The 18,923-nt window shown below is 44.6% G+C and overlaps 1 protein-coding gene across 3 annotated transcripts in view; it reads left to right on the top strand.

The window, feature by feature from the left end:
* The first annotated feature begins 18,407 nt into the window (after positions 1 to 18,407).
* LOC147023137 (sal-like protein 1) overlaps positions 18,408 to 18,923 on the top strand; it is a 120,666-nt gene continuing 120,150 nt past the window's right edge. Inside the window, exon 1 of one of the 3 annotated variants that reach the window (XM_085888256.1) lies at positions 18,408 to 18,635. In XM_085888256.1, the coding sequence (XP_085744382.1) occupies positions 18,563 to 18,635 (73 nt within the window). In that variant the 5' untranslated portion in view covers positions 18,408 to 18,562. Of the gene's footprint in view, positions 18,873 to 18,923 lie in introns of all 3 variants that reach the window. The other 2 variants (XM_085888258.1, XM_085888257.1) reach the window with 2 other exon arrangements.

Genomic DNA, 18,923 nt, shown 5'->3' with positions numbered 1-18,923 from the left:
TGCAGACAATGCGCCGGGTGATCGGCATGTTCGCTTACTATGCAAGATGGATTTCCCAATACTCCGAGAAAATACATCCCTTCGTGCATTGCAAGAACTTCCCACCAGATGCCGCTGTTGTAAAAGCTTTCCACAGCCTCAAAGATGATATCAGTAATTCCGTGGTATTATCGATCGATAGCTCGGTGCCCTTCGTGGTGGAAACAGATGCTTCTGATCACGCGATAGCTGCGACGCTTAATTAGTCTGGGCGACCCGTCGCGTTCTTCTCGAGAACTCTCTCTGGAAGCGAGCAGAGACACTCAGAAATAGAGAAGGAAGCGTACGCTATTGTCGAAGCCCTACGTAAATGGAGACACTATTTACTGGGAAACCATTTCACGCTCGTCACGGACCAACGATCCGTGGCATTCATGTTTGATGGGAAAAATAACGGGAAAATTAAGAATGAAAAAATTATGAGATGGCGGATAGACCTAGCCTGCTATAGTTACGACATTGTTTACCAGCCCAGGAGGGAAAACCCTGCTGCAGACACCTTCTCTCGGGTCAACTGTTCGGCGACAATCAGTCGGGCTTTGCAAGACCTCCACGTGTCTCTGTGCCACCCGGGGGTAACCAGAATGGCACATTTCGTACGCAGACAGAACCTGCCCTATTCTATCGAAGATATTAAACAAATGAATGCTTCATGCCCTGTTTGTGCTGAACTAAAACCCAGATTCTATGGCGCGGCTTCTGGCAGATTGATCAAGGCCACTTCTCCCTTCGAGAGACTAAACATTGACTTCAAAGGGCCCCTGCCGACCGAGACAGACAACAGATACATATTCACTGTTGTTGATGAATATTCAAGGTTCCCTTTCGCGTTTCCGTGCTCGGATATGACCTCGGGCACTGTCGTGAAATGTCTCTCTGACCTCTTCGCTATGTTTGGGAAACCTTCGTACATACATTCAGACAGAGGGCCGTGTTTCATGTCGGCCGGGCTAAAACAATTCCTATTAGAGCATGGCATAGCGACTAGTCGAACGACGGGTTACAACCCACAGGGTAATGGGCAGGTGGAACGGTATAACGGAGTCATTTGGAAAGCCGTAACTCTGGCGTTGAAATCAAGAGGACTGGGGCCCGAGCGGTGGGAGGTTACCCTTCTCGACGCTCTGAATTCCATATGCTCTTTGCTCTGCACGTCCACCAATGCAACTCCTCATGAACGAATGTTTACTCACCAGCGACGTTACGTTGATGGCCAATCGGTGCCCGACTGGCTAACCCATCCCGGAACAGTGTTCATGAAACGCCCGGTACGACAAAGCAAGTATGAACCCATGGTGGAGGGGGTCAAACTCATCGATACTAATCCAGAGTATGCTCATGTCAGGCTCCCGGATGGCAGGGAGACCACTGTGTCGGTTCGCCATTTGGCTCCCTCAGGTACTCCTCCCGCAGGTACACCACCATCTGGCACTCCTCCCTCTGACATCCCTCCCCAGGTGTTCCCCCCCCAGGAATTCCACCCGAGAAGGGTGACGACGGAGCTGCCGCGTTCCACCCGAGAGCGATCGGGGAGTCATCCCCGGCACGAGTCGAGGCTCACCAAGAGGATCGGAAGCCTCCCTCAAGTGAAACCGCCATTTACTCCCGGAGAGGCCGGCGAATAATACCCCCTCGCCGACTCAATCTGTAAAGGGGATTATCGGCATCCTCGATGCTCATGCTCCTGTATGCTCGTTACATCATATATCGATGCTCATTACCATGCTCCTACAACTCAAAATAATCCTCACTGCTTGGCATGTATGCTTCTGTAGTTTAGATAGTTCGCGTTGCTTGAAATGTATACTCCTGTAGTGCTGAAGTAATCATGGTGTGTTAGTTGGGCCTCTAGTTACATTTTAAAGACGGGGAAAATGTGGTGAATTGAAGGACGTGACGCGTGATCACATGTCGCACGGCTCGAGCACGGAATAGATAAAGCTAAGATTCCGCTCGGTCGGGGGGATTGTCCCAGGGGCATTGTCGTTTACGGCGGCGGTTCACTTGGTGCTCGTTGAATGGTGAGAATTGAGAGTATATCGGACTCCGTGCTTATACTGATTTATTTTGCGGTGATTAGTTGCACGTGTATACATTACTGCTTATGTACTCCTTGCTGCACCTGTATCCCCTGGTGTGCCCGTAGAAGCGGCTTCAATCAAATGGAATAAAGCCTACACTCTGAAGGTTCTTCTCTCGTTTTCATTTCAATTACCTCAACATTACCTTCACAACAACAACTACACCGCCTAGAACAGGATCTCATCTAAAAAAATTAATATCACCTCAACATTACCTTCACAACGACAACTACACCGCCTAGAACAGGATCTCACCTAAAAAAATAAAGACTCGAAGAACGTAGAATTCTTCTTACATTCGTTTGACTTTACCTATAACTTGTTCACAACTGTATACGCAATTTCCGGTTACTTCGGCCTGGATTCGGGATCAGCGATCAAATAACGTAAATCACGATTAAAAATTATTTTTTGATGATATGGGAGATATCTTTATTAAAATCAGTTGGGGAAATATACACCATGTCTGATATTTGGGTCTTTCATGTCTCTGACGATGCCTTTATCTCCCGGCATGCATCATTCCCCATGACAAAAACCGGAAACAAAACAAAAACGGAAGCAAAAGGGTCAGAGCTAACAACACGGATTCACAATTGGCAGGGTATTGTGTTGTTTTTGTTGTTTCCTATTCTCTCATGTGCACGCGTTAAGTAATATTCACACGATAGAAATAAAACCCAATCGTGTTTATACACCGCACAGCGTTTAAAAACAACCTGAAGCAAAAGGTCATAGCTGACGACACGGATTCCAAATAGCCAGGGCTATTGTGTTGTTGTTGTTGTTGTTGTTGTTGTTGTTTCCTATTCTCTCACGTGCACGCGTTAAGTATGAAGCTCACTGCGTTCGCGATGAAACGTATGAGATTAACATCAGGCCAATAATGTGGTGCAGAGGTCCACGAGCACACTTACAATTGAGCTGTATAGTCTGGGTTCGACTCACGATCCAACTATAATGCCCAGCTTTGCATCAGCGACGCGGCTGCATGCATTAGTGCGTGGACCTTAAAGATACCACGGTGTCCTGCATGAAGTGTAGTTTAGTTATCGCATGGGTGGCAAGTGACCCGGATTTCACGGGTTTGACCAGTTTTGTGCCTAAAAACCCGCAGACACGTTTTAGTGTGTGTGATGGATTGCTATGTTGCGTCTGAGCATGCGTGGACAGGCCTGGTGTGCGATGGGCGGATTAAAAGCTTGTTGGACAGTGGCGGCGTTCTGGTGACCCGTGTTTCTCTTTGCCTCTTGGCACGTGTTTCGGTTCTGGGAGAACTGAACATCTGGCGACGACGATGGGATCATAGAACCTTCACAATTTTCTCGTTGGGCAGCTCCGACCATCCCAGTTATGAAACGAGATGGCTCGGTTCGGATACGCGGAGACTGCAAGGTTACAGTCAATCCGGTGGCCCGCTCAGACACTTACGCCATTCCACGCATTGATGAGTTGTTCACACAACTTTCTGGGAGGAAACTCTTCACAAAGCTGGACTTGAGTCACACCAGCAGTTGGTTTTGTTGAAAACTTTGCGTGAATTTGTCACAATAAACACACGCAGGGGATTGTTCAGAAACACACGCTTATCATTCGGCGTGTCACCGGCGCCATCTGTGTTCCAACGCACAGTGAAAAATTTTATGGTGGGGATTCCAGGAGTCGTGGTCCACCTTGATGATTTGTTAGTCACGGGAAATTCCGTTCGCGACCATCTTTGCAATCTTAAGAGTGTCTTGAAGAAGTTGCTTCGGCCACAAGTTCACTGTGAATGGAAGGAGGTGTGGTGGCGATGGAAGAAGGATCAACAAGGATCATTCCAAAAAGCAAAGTGCTTGCTGAAATCCACACACGTCTTGACTCATTACGATGATCGCAAGAAACTGGTGGTGTCATGTGACGCCAGTCCATATGGTGTCGGAGCAGTGCTGGCGCACATATTGCCAGATGGGACAGGGAGACCGATTGACTATGCTTCGCGCACGTTGAATAATTCAGAGTGCAGATACTCGCAGGTCGACAAGGAAGGCCTCATAGTAATTTTTGGAGTTAAGAAATTCCACATCTACCTGTTTGGCAGCACCTTTCAAATAAATACAGACCACAAGCCCTTGCTAGAGTTATTTAATGAAGAGCGGGTGACTCCAACAATACCATCACCTCGAGTTCAGCATTGGGCATTAACCCCTGCAGCCCACGATTATCATGTCATTTACAAACCTGGCATGGCCAATGCCAATGCCGAGCCGTCTTCTACGTGCATTGACTGGGCCGGATGCTCCAATTCCGGGAGAAGTGACTATCTTGATGAACATGATGGAGAGTTCACCGATCACCCCCAAACATGTACGGCTAATGACAGGCAAGGACCCTGTGCTTTCACGAGTTTGTGAGTACATCATAGGGGGTTTGCCAGGCACATTGCCACAGGAAGAGTTCAAACCTATCGCTAGTCGTAAGCAGGAATTGACTGTTCATGTTGGTTGTGTGCGATGGGGAGCACAGGTGGTACCGCCACCCCAATGCCGACATCAGATGGTTGACATGTTGTATGAGGGCCACCCAGGTATTGTAAGGTTGAAGGCTTTGGCATGAAGTTACATGTGGTGGCCACGAATGGATATTGATTTGGAACAAAGAGTTAAAGGATGTCATGAATGTCAGGCATTCCAGAAAGTTCCTTCCAAAGCACCACCGCATCCCTGAGAGAACCCGAGTCAACCATGGGCACGCATACATGTCGACTATGCGGGTCCAGTCGAAGGGAAGATGCTATTCATTCTGATCGATGCATCCTCAAAGTGGATTGTAGTATATGTCACTTCGAAAATGACGAGTGAAGTCACGATTGACAAATTGCGAGAAGCGTTTGCTGCACACGGCATACCCCAAACTCTTCGTTGGACAATGGGCCGTTGGACAATGGGACAACGATTTCTCTTGAGTTATCTCGTGAGTTATCGCACAACACCGCAGTCCACATCGACACAAACACCGGCAGAGATGCTCATGAACAGGAAGCTCCGTACACGTATAAACACGGTTGTACCCAACATCATCACCACGATTGAGCATAAACAGCTGTCACAAAAATTATCTCATGATTCGCGGACAATTCAGGAGTTTGAAATTGGACAACACGTTTCAGTTCAATATTACAGCTCGGGCGACAGGTGGGTATCTGGTTACATCGCTGAGCGAACGGGTCCTGTTTCATATACTGTGGAAGTGTCAACTGGAGACATGCAGCAGATGTGGAAGTGACATGCCGATCAGATCAGACACCGAGCTTCGACGTTGTCATCGAAAATCATCAGCGATGTTGATTTTTCAACAGAAGTGGAGGAAGCTCCTGAACATCAGGGGAGTGACACACACATGTACCTGAATAGAGCAACGTTGCAGTGGATGGCTTTGAGGGCCCTAAGGTTGACATTGTTCTGGAGCCCGTCAGGAGACGTTACCCACAAAGACCCACTTTCCGTCACCTCCACCTTGCCATGTGTGTTATCACCACCAAAATCACCTTCAGTCGAATGTCAGGATTGGCAGGATAGCCTGGAAGTATGTGTACTCACCTTTCATGTCTACCTGAGATCAAACCACGACCCAGTCATAAACTGTCATCCTGGTGTTTCGCACGGCAATGCATGTGACAATTATGAAAAGGACGTTACGCCGAAGATTCCACGTCGTCTTTCGTGAAGAGTGGGTAAGTTATCGCCAACACCGAACCATGAATGAATTACAAAATCCTGCCCAAGTCACATTCAGTTGAACGACAGGCATGGCCAGCCGGTTCATGGAAGACATGGGTCAAAACCGGTCTGACCGACCCTACAACAAGGCAGGGACTTAAAGATGGTGTTGTAGTAAATTATATTTCGATAAAGGATTGCGGTATAAACGTTCAACCATCCCCTGATCCAAGGCATTTATATATACAGTGCCTATAGAAAGTCCACACCCCTTTCAAATTTTCACCTTTTGATACCTTATAGCCTGGAATTAAATTACCGGGCATAGTGGCGTGCGCCTGTAATCCGGCTACTCGGAGGCTTGGGTTGGAGGATCGCTTGAAGACGGGAGCTCTGCACTGGGCCGCGCTATGAGAGAGTGTCGGGCAGCCCGGAATCATGGCGAAACCCAATCCTTATCCCTGTGTCGTAAGAGGTGACCAGGGTTGCGTCAGGAAGGGCATCCGGCGTAAAACCTGTGCCAAATCAGTATGCGGATCATAACGGATGATCCGCTGTGGCGACCCCTAACGGGAGCAGCCGAAAGACGAACAACAACATAGCCTGGAATTAAATTGCATGAAATCCGACTTTTTGAACCTTTATTTACACATCATAACCCACAACTTCCAAGTGAAAAAGAAATTCTACAAATTTCAGAAAATTAATTTAAAATACAAAACTCGAATATCTTGGTTGGATAAGTGTCCACCCCCCCCCCCCCCCGAGGTAATCCTTGCTGGAAGCACCTTTGTCAACAATTACAGCTGTGCGTCTGTTGGGATAAGTCTCTACCAACTTTGCACACCTTGATGGGGCAATATTTGCTCATTCTTCTGCACAAAACTGTTCAAGCTCAGTCAAGTTGCGTGGGGAGCATTGATGGACAGCAATCTTCAATTCATGCCACAGATTTTCGATTGGATTTAGGTCGGGGCTCTGATTGGGCCACTCAAGGATATTGTTACGAATTCTGGCCCGCCAGGCGTGCGAGCGATTGCGTAACTCCAATCGCAACCACGTCGCCCACCTGACGGACAATTCAGTCGTGACTCTCCTGGAACTACCGCCAGGAGGCAGTCACGGGTAGGGGTTTAACCTCACCACGATCGTGCCAATTGCCCACCCGCGCAGGATAGGGTTGCTCGCCAAATTCGACCTACCTAAGTACCTGCGCGAGTAGTCGACCGGGCGATCGTACCTCGCCGCAGGTCGGCCAACGACACGAACCGCTTAAGCGGTCCGTTCCGTGCTAAAGTGGTAACCGAGAGGCGTTATCACCAATCTCGACGGATCAGATTCTTTTCTTTACCCGGGTGTTCAAAACCCACTCCTAATTTATTCCGCGATTCAAGATGGCACTTTCAATGGGGAAAGAGATGACGAACGGGATACATTTCACACAAGGACATTTATTACAAAGCACATATTGCACACACAACACAAGCAAGGAATCATGCAATATACAAGAAAAGCGTTACTACCGAATACGAGCAATGTACAGTCACTTACACAGGTCTAACTTATAGGGACACGGCACCACAGCAGTCATACAAAAGCAAAATAAATGGAAAGAAAAGACCCCTCACAGACAAGGGGGTCAGGCTGGACCACTTGGGTCTTTATGACACGGGACCTGGGAGACCGAACGGGTCCCACGAGACCGTAGCAGGTTACCTGCCCCCTCGAGGGGCAACGAGCCCTCTCTGGCACTCTCCTCTTGTGCGCGCCTCGACCCGGGACCACTGCTCGCAACCCTCACGACTTGGCGCCCAGAGGGAGAGACGAGCCTTCGACGATCCAGAGCCCACTTCGACGATCCAGAGCCCGACGAATCCAAACACGACGATCCAGAGCCCGAAGAGTCCAAACATGACGTCCCAGGCAGGAGAGAGGAAGAATCCAACGTGATGATCCAGGCAGGAGAGAGAGAGAGGGGGGGGAGAGAGAGAGAGAGAGAGAGAGAGAGAGAGAGAGAGAGAGAGAGAGAGAGAGAGAGAGAGAGAGAGAGAGAGAGAGAGAGAGAGAGAGAGAGAGAGAGAAAGAGACAGACAGACAGAGCTCAAACACGACGTCCACCAAGAGAGCGAGCCCACGCGCGGTCCGCCCTATATAGCGCGGGGCTCCGCCCCTTCACTCCACCCCCTTTTTGGCTCCACCTCTCCTCAAGCCCTTTCAAGAAGCTCCTCGAAAAGGGGCGTTCCCTCCTCACGGCCGCCTCACACCCCGTATCCACCAATCGCCAGCGAGCTCTCGCAGCCTCTCCCGTCAGCCCCGGTGCTGCAAAAAGGCGGGAAAATTCGCGCGCCTTTGTAGGCCTTTCACGGAGCCTTCGTTTGAAGTCTTCGGACGGTCCAAAATAACGATAGAACAGAAAAACGGCTATCTCAAAGAGTCGCAGCCCCTTTAAACAACGGTGGGGAACTATCTGCACATAAACTTAGCATCATAACTGATCTAAGGACCCTTTATGGTGTATTACGAATTTCCACAGCCGTAACAATATTTATCTTTTTGTTCCTGAGCTGCTCCAATGTAGCTGTGGCTGTGTGCTTCGAGTCGTTATCATGATGAAAGGTGAACTTCCGTCCCAATTTCAGCTTTCTTGCAGGGGGCAGCAGATTTTCGTCTAGGATTTTAATGTATTTTGCTCCATCCATCTTCCTTTCTATCTTAACAAGTGCCCCAGTCCGTGTTGATGAGAAACATCCCTATAACATGATGCTGCCACCACCATGCTTCACAGTAGGGATGATGTTTTTGGGGTGATGTGATGTGCTGTTTTGGGTTTGTGCCAAACGTAATGTTTGGCATTTAGGTCAAAAAGTTCCATCTTGGTTTCTTCAGACCACAAAACGTTTTGCCTTCAGAAATGGCTTCAGAATCACCGGAGTGTTTTTTTGCATACGTCAAATGGGACTCAAGGTGGGCTTTTTGCGTAATGGCTTCCTTCTTGCCACCTAACCTTACAAGCCAGACTTATGTGGCACTTGGGATGTTGTTGTCACATGCACACAGTGACCAGTCTTTGCCCTAAAGGCATGAATCTCTTTCAAAGTTGCCATTGGTCTCTTGGTGGTCTCTCTGATCAGTCTACTCCTTGCTTGGTCATCTAGTTTGGAGGAACGGCCTGCTCTAGGCAGGGTCTTGGTGGTACCATACCCCTTCCACTTCTTAATGATTGTCTTGACTGTGCTCCAAGGGATATTCAAGACCTTTGAAATATTTTATACACATCCCCTGATCTGCGCCTTTCCACAACTTTATCCCGGAGGTCTTTTGAAAGCACCTTGTTTCTCATGGTTGAGTCTTTACCGTGAGATGTACTACCCAGCAGAGGAAACCTAGAGGAACAGATGATTTTATTCTGAAATAATCAGAATCACGACCATTTAACACAGGTGGAAGCCAATTAACTTGATGTATGATTTTGATGGTGTTTGGTTACACTTGGGCTAATTTACAATTGATATTATAAGGGGGGTGGACACTAATCCAACCAAGATATTCTAGCTTTGTATTATTAATTAATTTCCTGAAATTTATAGAATTTGTTCTTCACTTCGAAATTGTGGGTTACGATGTGTAAATAAAGGTAGAAAAAAGTCTAATTTAATTCGTCTAGAAGGCAACAAAAGGTGAAAATTTTGAAAGGGGCTGTAGACTTTCTATCGGCATTGTATATACAAGCAGATACCGGTTACTGAGGCTGCTCTCAAGGAATTTGTACCCAAGAGTGGGGAATATTTTTGAAGTTTGCCAGGAATGTCCTTTGACAGCATAATGTCAGGGACTCATGGAAATTCCATGTAAAATGTGACTTCAAGTCCTCAACCCCTCTCTTCTTAAGTCTTCAACCCCCTCCCCCTCCCAGCCCAAAGTCCTCAACCCCAAATATTCAACTTGCCCTCCCAACACTAAAGCTCCCAACCCTCCCCCCAAGCCTCAACCTCCCTTTCCTAACTCTGCCCATTCTCTGCCTTGCACCCCTACCCCCCCCGACTCCAATTCTCTGTCCTCCACTCCCCCTTTCTTCTTTTAAGTTCTCAACTCCCATATCTCAACAACCTATTTCAGGAAGTTCTCGCCAAACAGTGCTTGTGCTGACGTTGATTCCTGAGTTGGTTTGGAACTTGGTAGTGAGTGTTGCAACTGATGACAGATGATTTTTCAGTGCTTCGTGCTTCAGCACTCGGCGGTCCCGTTTTGTGAGCTTGTGTGGCCTACCATTTCGAGGCTGTGCTGTTGTTGATTCTAGACGTTTCCACTTCACAATAACATCACCTACAGTTGACCAAGCCGACGTGTGCAAGCGGTACAGCTCGGCTGTATTCAAGATCACCAGATAAGGTAAGTGGCACATTTGCCCAGGGTGCGTTCCCCAGTCGGGAAGCCATGGGACCTCCAGTTAAATGGTTGTTAGATGGATGGACACTGGGAATCATGGTCACTCGATTGGAATTTGGAGTTGCATTGCAACCCACTATGGGGTGAAGTTATTCACTCCCAGTGGCCTCAGGTCCGGGTGAGTTTGAGAGAAACCAGTGATTTCCCCCTCATCGTCAGCTCGCGCCCCAAGACTACAACAATATAATACATAGAGCTCTTTCTAACCTCGACTGACATACATAGAGACTGACCGACTGATAAAGATGAGGACCTTCTGGGTGACGTAGAAAGCTGAAATTTTTTGTGCCAATGGACATCGAAGCCGATACACCGGAAAATAAACAAAAGAATCACAGAATCGTCCTACAGCATTCATAAATGAAAATATAAATAAATGAAAAAAAATGCATGTAAGCGACCCGAGACAATGGGGATACACAGTAATTCTGTGTGCTGATTGATATCGAAGCTGATAAACCAGGAAAAAAAAATCACAGAACCGTCAGAAAGCATCCGTAAATGAAAATATAAATAAACTAAAAGGGCACTCGGTTGAGTTCATGCCTCGGCCACGTAATGCCTGATCCACGAGAAGATTTTGGGCCCAATACATTTTTGAAATATCATAATATGTATCGTTTTTGGTCCTATCTCTCAATGGTGAAGAATCACTTAAAAAATTGTAATAGCCAGATGTGGATCTTCCCCAAAATATAATCATTTCGTCCTTGTCACACACGTAACCTGTACACAACATTTCGTCCGGATCCGTGCACAACTTTTTGAGATATTCTGCACACAAACAAACAAACAGACAGAAAGGGGTGAACACATAACCTCCTTCATTTTCGGTGACAGAGGAAATGAAAATAAATAAATGAAAATAAATAAATGAAGAATCAAATGCAGGTGAGCGACCCAAGTCAATGGGAAAACACGATTCGTATGCTTACACAATGTGTAAATACACCCCGCTAGTAATATACAAAGCTCTTTCCAATGACTGACTGACTGACTGACTGACTGATATTTAAGATCAGTGCCTTCCGGGCGATGGTGAAAGCTGAAATTTTGCATTCCGATGCTAATCGAAGCCAGTACACACGAAAAAGAAAAATCACAGAAGCATCGGACAACATCCAAAAATTAAAATATAAATTAAAAAAGAAGAAATTAAAAATAGAGAAAAATGAAAAAAAAAATGCAGGTGAGTCACCTGAGATAATGGGGAAGCCCGGTAAGTTTGTGTGCCGATGGACGTCGAAGCTGTTCAGACATAATCATGTAATTTGTTTATATATAGTGTATATATATATATATATATATATATATATATATATATATATATATATATATATATATATATATATATATATATGAGCCTGGTGTTGGCGCAGTGGTTAGGGCAGCGGCTTGGGATCCAAAAGGTCCTGAGTTCAAGCCCCGTTGGGCCACTGAATTAATACACCAGGGGGTTCACTCAGCCTGTCATCCTTCCGAGGTCGGCGAAATGAGTACCAGTATACTGGGCCGGTGTATACCCCGGTTGAAATAGGTGTACCATATCCCTGTGTCGTAAGAGGCGACCAGGGTTGCGTCAGGAAGGGCATCCGGCGTAAAACATGTGCCAAATCACTATGCGGATCATATGGATGATCCGCTGTGGCGACCCCTAACGGGAACAGCCGAAAGAAGAAGAAGAAGAAGAATTATATATATATATATATATATATATATATATATATATATATATATATATAGTATACATATATATATATATATATATATATATACAGTATACATACAGTATACATATATATATACAATATATATATATATATATATATATATATATATATATATATATATATATATATATATATATATATACAGTATATATATGTATATAGTCAGTCAGCCTCCAGACCGGGGAACACACCCTCGGCAAATGTGCCACTTACCTTATCTGGTGATCTTGAATGTGGCCGAGCTGTATTGCTCGCACACGCCGGACCCTGCAAACCGAACAGTCGGGAATCTCAACCTCCCAAGCTGTCTACCTGCAGACAGTGCTAGACGATTGATGGGAAAGACGGACACAATAGTGTGATAAAAAAATAAATGGAGAGGAAATTAACGATAAAGAAGAGAGATAAATTATTGATGAAGTGAATGTAAGGAAGAGATCGGCACACGCCCGCATCAAATGGCTGCAACGTCTTGCCGATAACCTTCCATGTGCAAAAGAAAAATACGGGGTGACTCCTAATCTGCCCGTTCCAACACAGTTTGGATCCCACTGACTCATCTAAAGGTAAGGGACGATTGTAAACATTTATTAGGGAAATAACTGCGCTGAAGGAGTTATGTGTCGTTAGTCCTTCAGCGTAGTTATTTCAACACACGGAACCGGGGTTTGAGGTTCGCCATGAGGGGGACTACCCAGACCCCTCCAAACTCCTGGTCCTCCCAAACTCTTGGTCCTATATATAATCGCGGGGTTTGCTGACACATTGTAAGCAAGAACGAACCGTGCTTCCCCAGTGTCTTCGGTCGGCTTCGACCCATCGAAGTGTCTTCCCGGTGTATTGGCTTCGATATCCATCGGCACACAAAATTACCGTGCTTCCTCATTGTCTTGGATCGCTCACCTGCATTTATTTATTTTTTTCCCATTTATTTATAGTGAACGTAGTGAGCTTCATACTTAATGCGTGCACATGAGAGAATAGGAAACAACAACAACAACAACAACACAATACCCTGGCAATTTGGAATCCGTGTCGTTGGCTATGACCCTTTTGCTTCCGGTTTTTTTTTTGCTTCCGTTTTTTTTTTGCTTCCGATTTTTGGCATGGGAGATGCATGCCGGGAGATAAAGGCATCGTCGGAGGCATGGATGACCAAAATATCAGACATGGTGTATATTTCCTCCACTGATTTTAATAAAGATATCTCCCGCATCATAAAAAACTATTTTTTAATCGTGATTTACATTATTTGATCACTGATCCCGAATCCAGGCTGAAATAACCATAAATTGCGTATACAGTTGTGAACAAGTTATAGGTAAAGTCAGAAGTGAATGTAAGAAGAATTCTATGTTCACATCTAGTATTTATTTTTTTAGATGAGATCCTGTTCTCGGCGGTGTAGTTATTGTGAAGGTAATGTTGAGGTAATAGCGAACACAGTGAACTTCATACTTAACGGCTGCACGTGAGAGAATAGGAAACAACAACAACAACAACAACACAATAGCCGTGGCTATTTGGAATCCGTGTCGTTAGCTATGACCTTTTGCTTCTGGGTTGTTGTTAAACGCTGTGCGGTGTATAAACACGATTGGGTTTTATTTCTATCTTGTGAATATTACTTAACGCGTGCACATGAGAGAAAAGGAAACAACAAAAACAACGCAATACCCTGGCAATTGTGAATCCGTGTCATTGGCTATGACCATTTTGCTTCCGTTTTTGTTTTTGCTTCTGGGTTTTTTTTATTCCCGTTTTTTTTTCATGGGGAATGATGCATGCCGGGAGATCATGACCGGAAGTGTTTATTTATTTATTCAATTATTTTTTCCCAAAGTTAATTTTATACTTCCGAAAGTTATTTTTTTCATGACAGAAAGTGTTTATTTTGTATTTAACATTACCGGGAGTGATTTTGAAACTCTTTCCGGAACTTTTAATTTATTTTATTCTTGACCAGAAGTGATCGTTTATTTATTCAATTTTTTTCCCTAAGTTAATTTTAATAAAGATGTCTCCCACATCATCAAAAATTATTTTTAATCGTGATTTACATTATTTGATCGCTGATCCCAAATCCAGGCCGAAGTAACCGGAAATTGCGTATACAGTTGTGAACAAGTTATCGGTAAAGTCAGAAGCGAATGTAAGAAGAATTCCACGTTCGCATCTAGTATTTATTTTTTTTAGATGAGATCCTGTTGTAGGCGGTGTAGTTGTTGTTGTGAAGGTAATGTTGAGGTAATATTAATTTTTTTAGATGAGATCCTGTTCTAGGCGGTGCAGTTGTTGTTGTGAAGGTAATGTTGAGGATTTTTTTTTTCAGATGAGATCCTGTTCTAGGCGGTGTAGTTGTTGTTGTGAAGGTAAAGTTGAGGTAATATTAATTTTTTTAGATGAGATCCTGTTCTAGGCGGTGCAGTTGTTGTTGTGAAGGTAATGTTGAGGAATTTTTTTTTCAGATGAGATCCTGTTCTAGGCGGTGCAGTTGTTGTTGTGAAGGTAATGTTGAGGTAATATTACTTTTTTAGATGAGATCCTGTTCTAGGTGGTGCAGTTGTTGTTGTGAAGGTAATGTTGAGGAATTTTTTTTTTCAGATGAGATCCTGTTCTAGGCGGTGCAGTTGTTGTTGTGAAGGTAATGTTGAGGTAATATTAATTTTTTTAGATGAGATCCTGTTGTAGGCGGTGCAGTTGTTGTGAAGGTAATGTTGAGGTAATATTTTTTTTCAGATGAGATCCTGTTCTCGGTGGTGTTGTTGTTGTTGTGAAGGTAATATTGAGGTATAATGTTGAGGTAATATTAATTTTTTTTTAGATGAGATGCTGTTCAAGGTGGTGTAGTTGTCGTTGTGAAGGTAATGTTGAGGATTTTTTTTTTCAGATGAGATCCTGTTCTAGGCGGTGTAGTTGTTGTTGTGAAGGTAAAGTTGAGGTAATATTAATTTTTTTAGATGAGATCCTGTTCTAGGCGGTGCAGTTGTTGTTGTGAAGGTAATGTTGAGGAATTTTTTTTTTCAGATGAGATCCTGTTCTAGGCGGTGTAGTTGTTGTTGTCAAGGTAATGTTGAGGAATTTTTTTTTTCAGATGAGATGCTGTTCTAGGCGGTGTAGTTGTTGTCAAGGTAATGTTGAGGTATATTGTTGAGATAATATATTTTTTTAGATGAGATCCTGTTCTCGGCGGTGTCGTTGTCGTTGTGAAGGTAATGTTGAGGATTTTTTTTTTTTCAGATGAGATCCTGTTCTAGGCGGTGTAGTTGTTGTTGTGAAGGTAAAGTTGAGGTGATATTAATTTTTTTAGATGAGATCCTGTTCTATGCGGTGTAGTTGTTGTTGTGAAGGTAATGTTGAGGACTTTTTTTTTCAGATGAGATCCTGTTCTCGGCAGTGTGGTGTTGTTGTGAAGGTTATGTTGAGGTATAATGTTGAGGTAATATATTTTTTAGATGAGATCCTGTTCTTGGCGGTGTAGTTGTCGTTGTGAAGGTAATGTTGAGGTAATATTTATTTTTTTCTGATGAGATCCTGTTCTCGGCGGTGTAGTTGTTGTTGTGAAGGTAATGTTAAGGATTTTTTTTTTCAGATGAGATCCTGTTCTCGGCGGTGTAGTTGTTGTTGTGAAGGTGATGTTGAGGTAATATTAATTTTTTCAGATGAGATCCTGTTCTCGGCGGTGTAGTTGTTGTTTTGAAGGTAATGTTGAGGTAATATTAATTTTTTCAGATGAGATCCTGTTCTCGGTGGTGTAGTTGTTGTTGTGAAGGTAATGTTGAGGTAATATTAATTTTTTCAGATAAGATTCTGTTCTTGGCGGTGTAGTTGTTGTTGTGAAGGTAATGTTGAGGTGATATTAATTTTTTTCAGATGAGATCCTGTTCTCAGCGGTGTGGTGTTGTTGTGAAGGTAATGTTGAGGTAATATTAATTTTTTCAGATGAGATCCTGTTCTCGGTGGTGTAGTTGTTGTTGTGAAGGTGATGTTGAGGTAATATTAATTTTTTTAGATGAGATCCTGTTCTTGGCAGTGTAGTTGTTGTGAAGGTAATGTTGAGGTAATATTAATTTTTTCAGATAAGATTCTGTTCTTGGCGGTGTTGTTGTGAAGGTAATGTTGAGGTGATATTAATTTTTTTCAGATGAGATCCTGTTCTCAGCGGTGTGGTGTTGTTGTGAAGGGAATGTTGAAGTAATATTAATTTTTTCAGATGAGATCCTCTTCTTGGCGGTGTAGTTGTTGTTGTGAAGGTAATGTTGAGGTAATATTAATTTTTTTCAGATGAGATCCTGTTCTCAGCGGTGTGGTGTTGTTGTGAAGGTAATGTTGAGGTAATATGCAGTCGTGTTATCACGGTTATAGAAATGCACAAATAATTAATTTGATCTATAGTATACCCAATCACACCTTTATGACTAAAAAATTAACAAAACTAGAGAGTAAATACTCTCGCAGTTTTAAGTCTACCTAATTTTACAATAAAGATATCTCCTGCATTATCAAAAAATAATTTTTAATCGACGTGATTTACATTATTTGTTCGCTGATCCCGAATCCAGGCTGAAGTAACCGGAAATTGCGTCAAAATCATCAGCTGTGCGGCGCTTTCATGAACCACGGTATAGTTGGTAAGTGTACAGTTGTGAACAAGTTATAGGTAAAGTCAGAAGCGAATGTAAGAAGAATTCTACGTTCGCTTCTCGGCTTTGCGTATTCCATATTTTCATTTACGGATGTTTTCCGATGGTTCTGTGATTTTTCCCGGTGTATCGGCTTCGATTTCCACCGGCACACAAAATTTCAGCTTTCTACGTCATGCGGAAGGTTCCGATGTTTAATATCAGTCAGTGGTTTGAATGAGGTGTGTGTATATATATATATATATATATATATATATATATATATATATATATATATATATATATATATATATATATATATATATATATATATATATATATATATATATAGCCTGGTGTTGGCGCAGTGGTTAGGGCAGCGGCTTGGGATCCAAAAGGTCCTGAGTTCAATCCACGTTGGGCCACTGAATTAATACACCAGGGGGTTCACTCAGCCTGTCATCCTTCCGAGGTCGGCGAAATGAGTACCAGTGTACTGGGCCGGTGTATACCCCGGTTAAAATAGGTGTACCATATCCCTGTGTCGTAAGAGGCGACCAGGGTTGCGTCAGGAAGGGCATCCGGCATAAAACATGTGCCAAATCACAATGCGGATCATACGGATGATCCGCTGTGGCGACCCCTAAAAAGGGAGCAGCCGAAAGAAGAAGAAGAAATATATATATATATATATATATATATATATATATATATATATATATATATATATATATATATATATGTTTGATGAAGATTCTGTATACGTGTAGTGTTTATATAGTATATCTCAGCGTTGATTTATCATAAGATTTGCCAAATGATGAAGGCACGGATCAAGTGAAGCAGCCCTTGTTGGAAAGACGCTGTATGTCCTCTCCCCTCTCCCCTCTCTGTCTTCTCTCTCTCCTCTCTCTCCCCTCTCTCCTCTCTCTCCTCTCTCTCCTCTCCTCTCTTCTCTCTCCTCTCCTCTCTTCTCTCTCTCTCTCCTCTCTCTCCCCTCTCCCCTCTCTCTCTTCTCTCTCTCCTCTCTCTCCCCTCTCTCCTCTCTCTCCTCTCCTCTCTTCTCTCCCCTCTCTCCTCTCTCTCCTCTCTCTTCTCTCTCCTCTCTCTCTCCTCTCTCTCTCTAAATAAAAAAATAGAAATCGTTTGTTTTTGTAACGATTGCTCTGTGCTTGTTGCCAATGTCAAACTTGTGGATTTATCAAAGGTCAATTGCTTTCATTTTGCCCCCATTTATTAAACATCATGACATGATTGGAAAGGAAGTTTTTTTTTTTTGCTTTAGTTTGTTAAGAACTATTGGGAAATCCGGCAGATTTTAACATTTCAGCTGTTGTCGTAAAAACTTTCTTGGGAAGTGCAAAAAATAGTCTCGTCGGTTTGTTATGGCATGTGATTATAAATAAAGGAGCAATCGAATAGTGAGATACAAATATCGGAGCGTATCGCATAGTTCGCGGGTTTGGGGTTCGAGGGGGTTTTCATGGGTAGGTGATTTGAGGCGTAGTCGGGTAGTTGGCAGACACTCGCATCGAGGCCAAACACTGATATCGGAGCCAAAGGGCGAATTGTCCGACGCATTTAGATTGTTCACACTTTTGATTCGAGTGACGTCATCCGAATGATGACGAAGTCCAGCATGCGACGCGCGACGCGGCGCGCGCTGCACCTGGCGCTTCAGAAGTCCGGTTTAAACTCGACTGTCATTGGTCCAAAAACACGACGGCCTTCAGAATCCAGAGCAAATGAGGGGCAGGGATGAGCGTCCCTCGCGAGGAGGGGGGGGTTCGCTCGTTCGGGCCAGCAGGGCATGCGCAGTGGGCGTCCCGGTCGGTACTCCGCGGGGCAGGGCAGGGCAGAGCGGAGACATGGGGTGGGATGGGACTCGCTCGGCTCGCGTTTTTTTCCCCCATCTCCGGGCGCCCTGAGCCGCCGCTGCCCCGGACATGTCAAGGCGCAAGCAGGCGAAGCCCCAACCCCTGCGGACGGGTCCCGACACGCCGGCGCTCTCGGAAAGCGGTAAGCTCCGTCGTGAGGTCCGTTCGCAGTTTGGACGCTCTTTCCCTCTCGAACGCACCGTCCTTATCTCGCACCGCACCCCGGGGCAACTTCGCAACGCCGCTTCAAAAGCTTGAGCCCCCCCACCCCGCCGCGCCGGTACTAAAGTTCGAGCAGAGAGCGGCGGTTCAGAGATCGTCGAGCTACCGGGACGCGTCTCCCCGCGGAAAGTGGTCAAGTTCGACAGGCACTCTTTAGGTAGGTCAAGGAGACACGGACTTTTGAGGGACAATTGCCATCCGACCTGCA

This window comes from Eptatretus burgeri, chromosome 7, assembly GCF_056783735.1.
Source record: "Eptatretus burgeri isolate ZD-2024b chromosome 7, Ebu_testis_v1, whole genome shotgun sequence".
In the NCBI taxonomy this organism is placed as follows: domain Eukaryota; kingdom Metazoa; phylum Chordata; class Myxini; order Myxiniformes; family Myxinidae; genus Eptatretus; species Eptatretus burgeri.
This window is presented reverse-complemented; position numbering and strand designations above follow the sequence as displayed.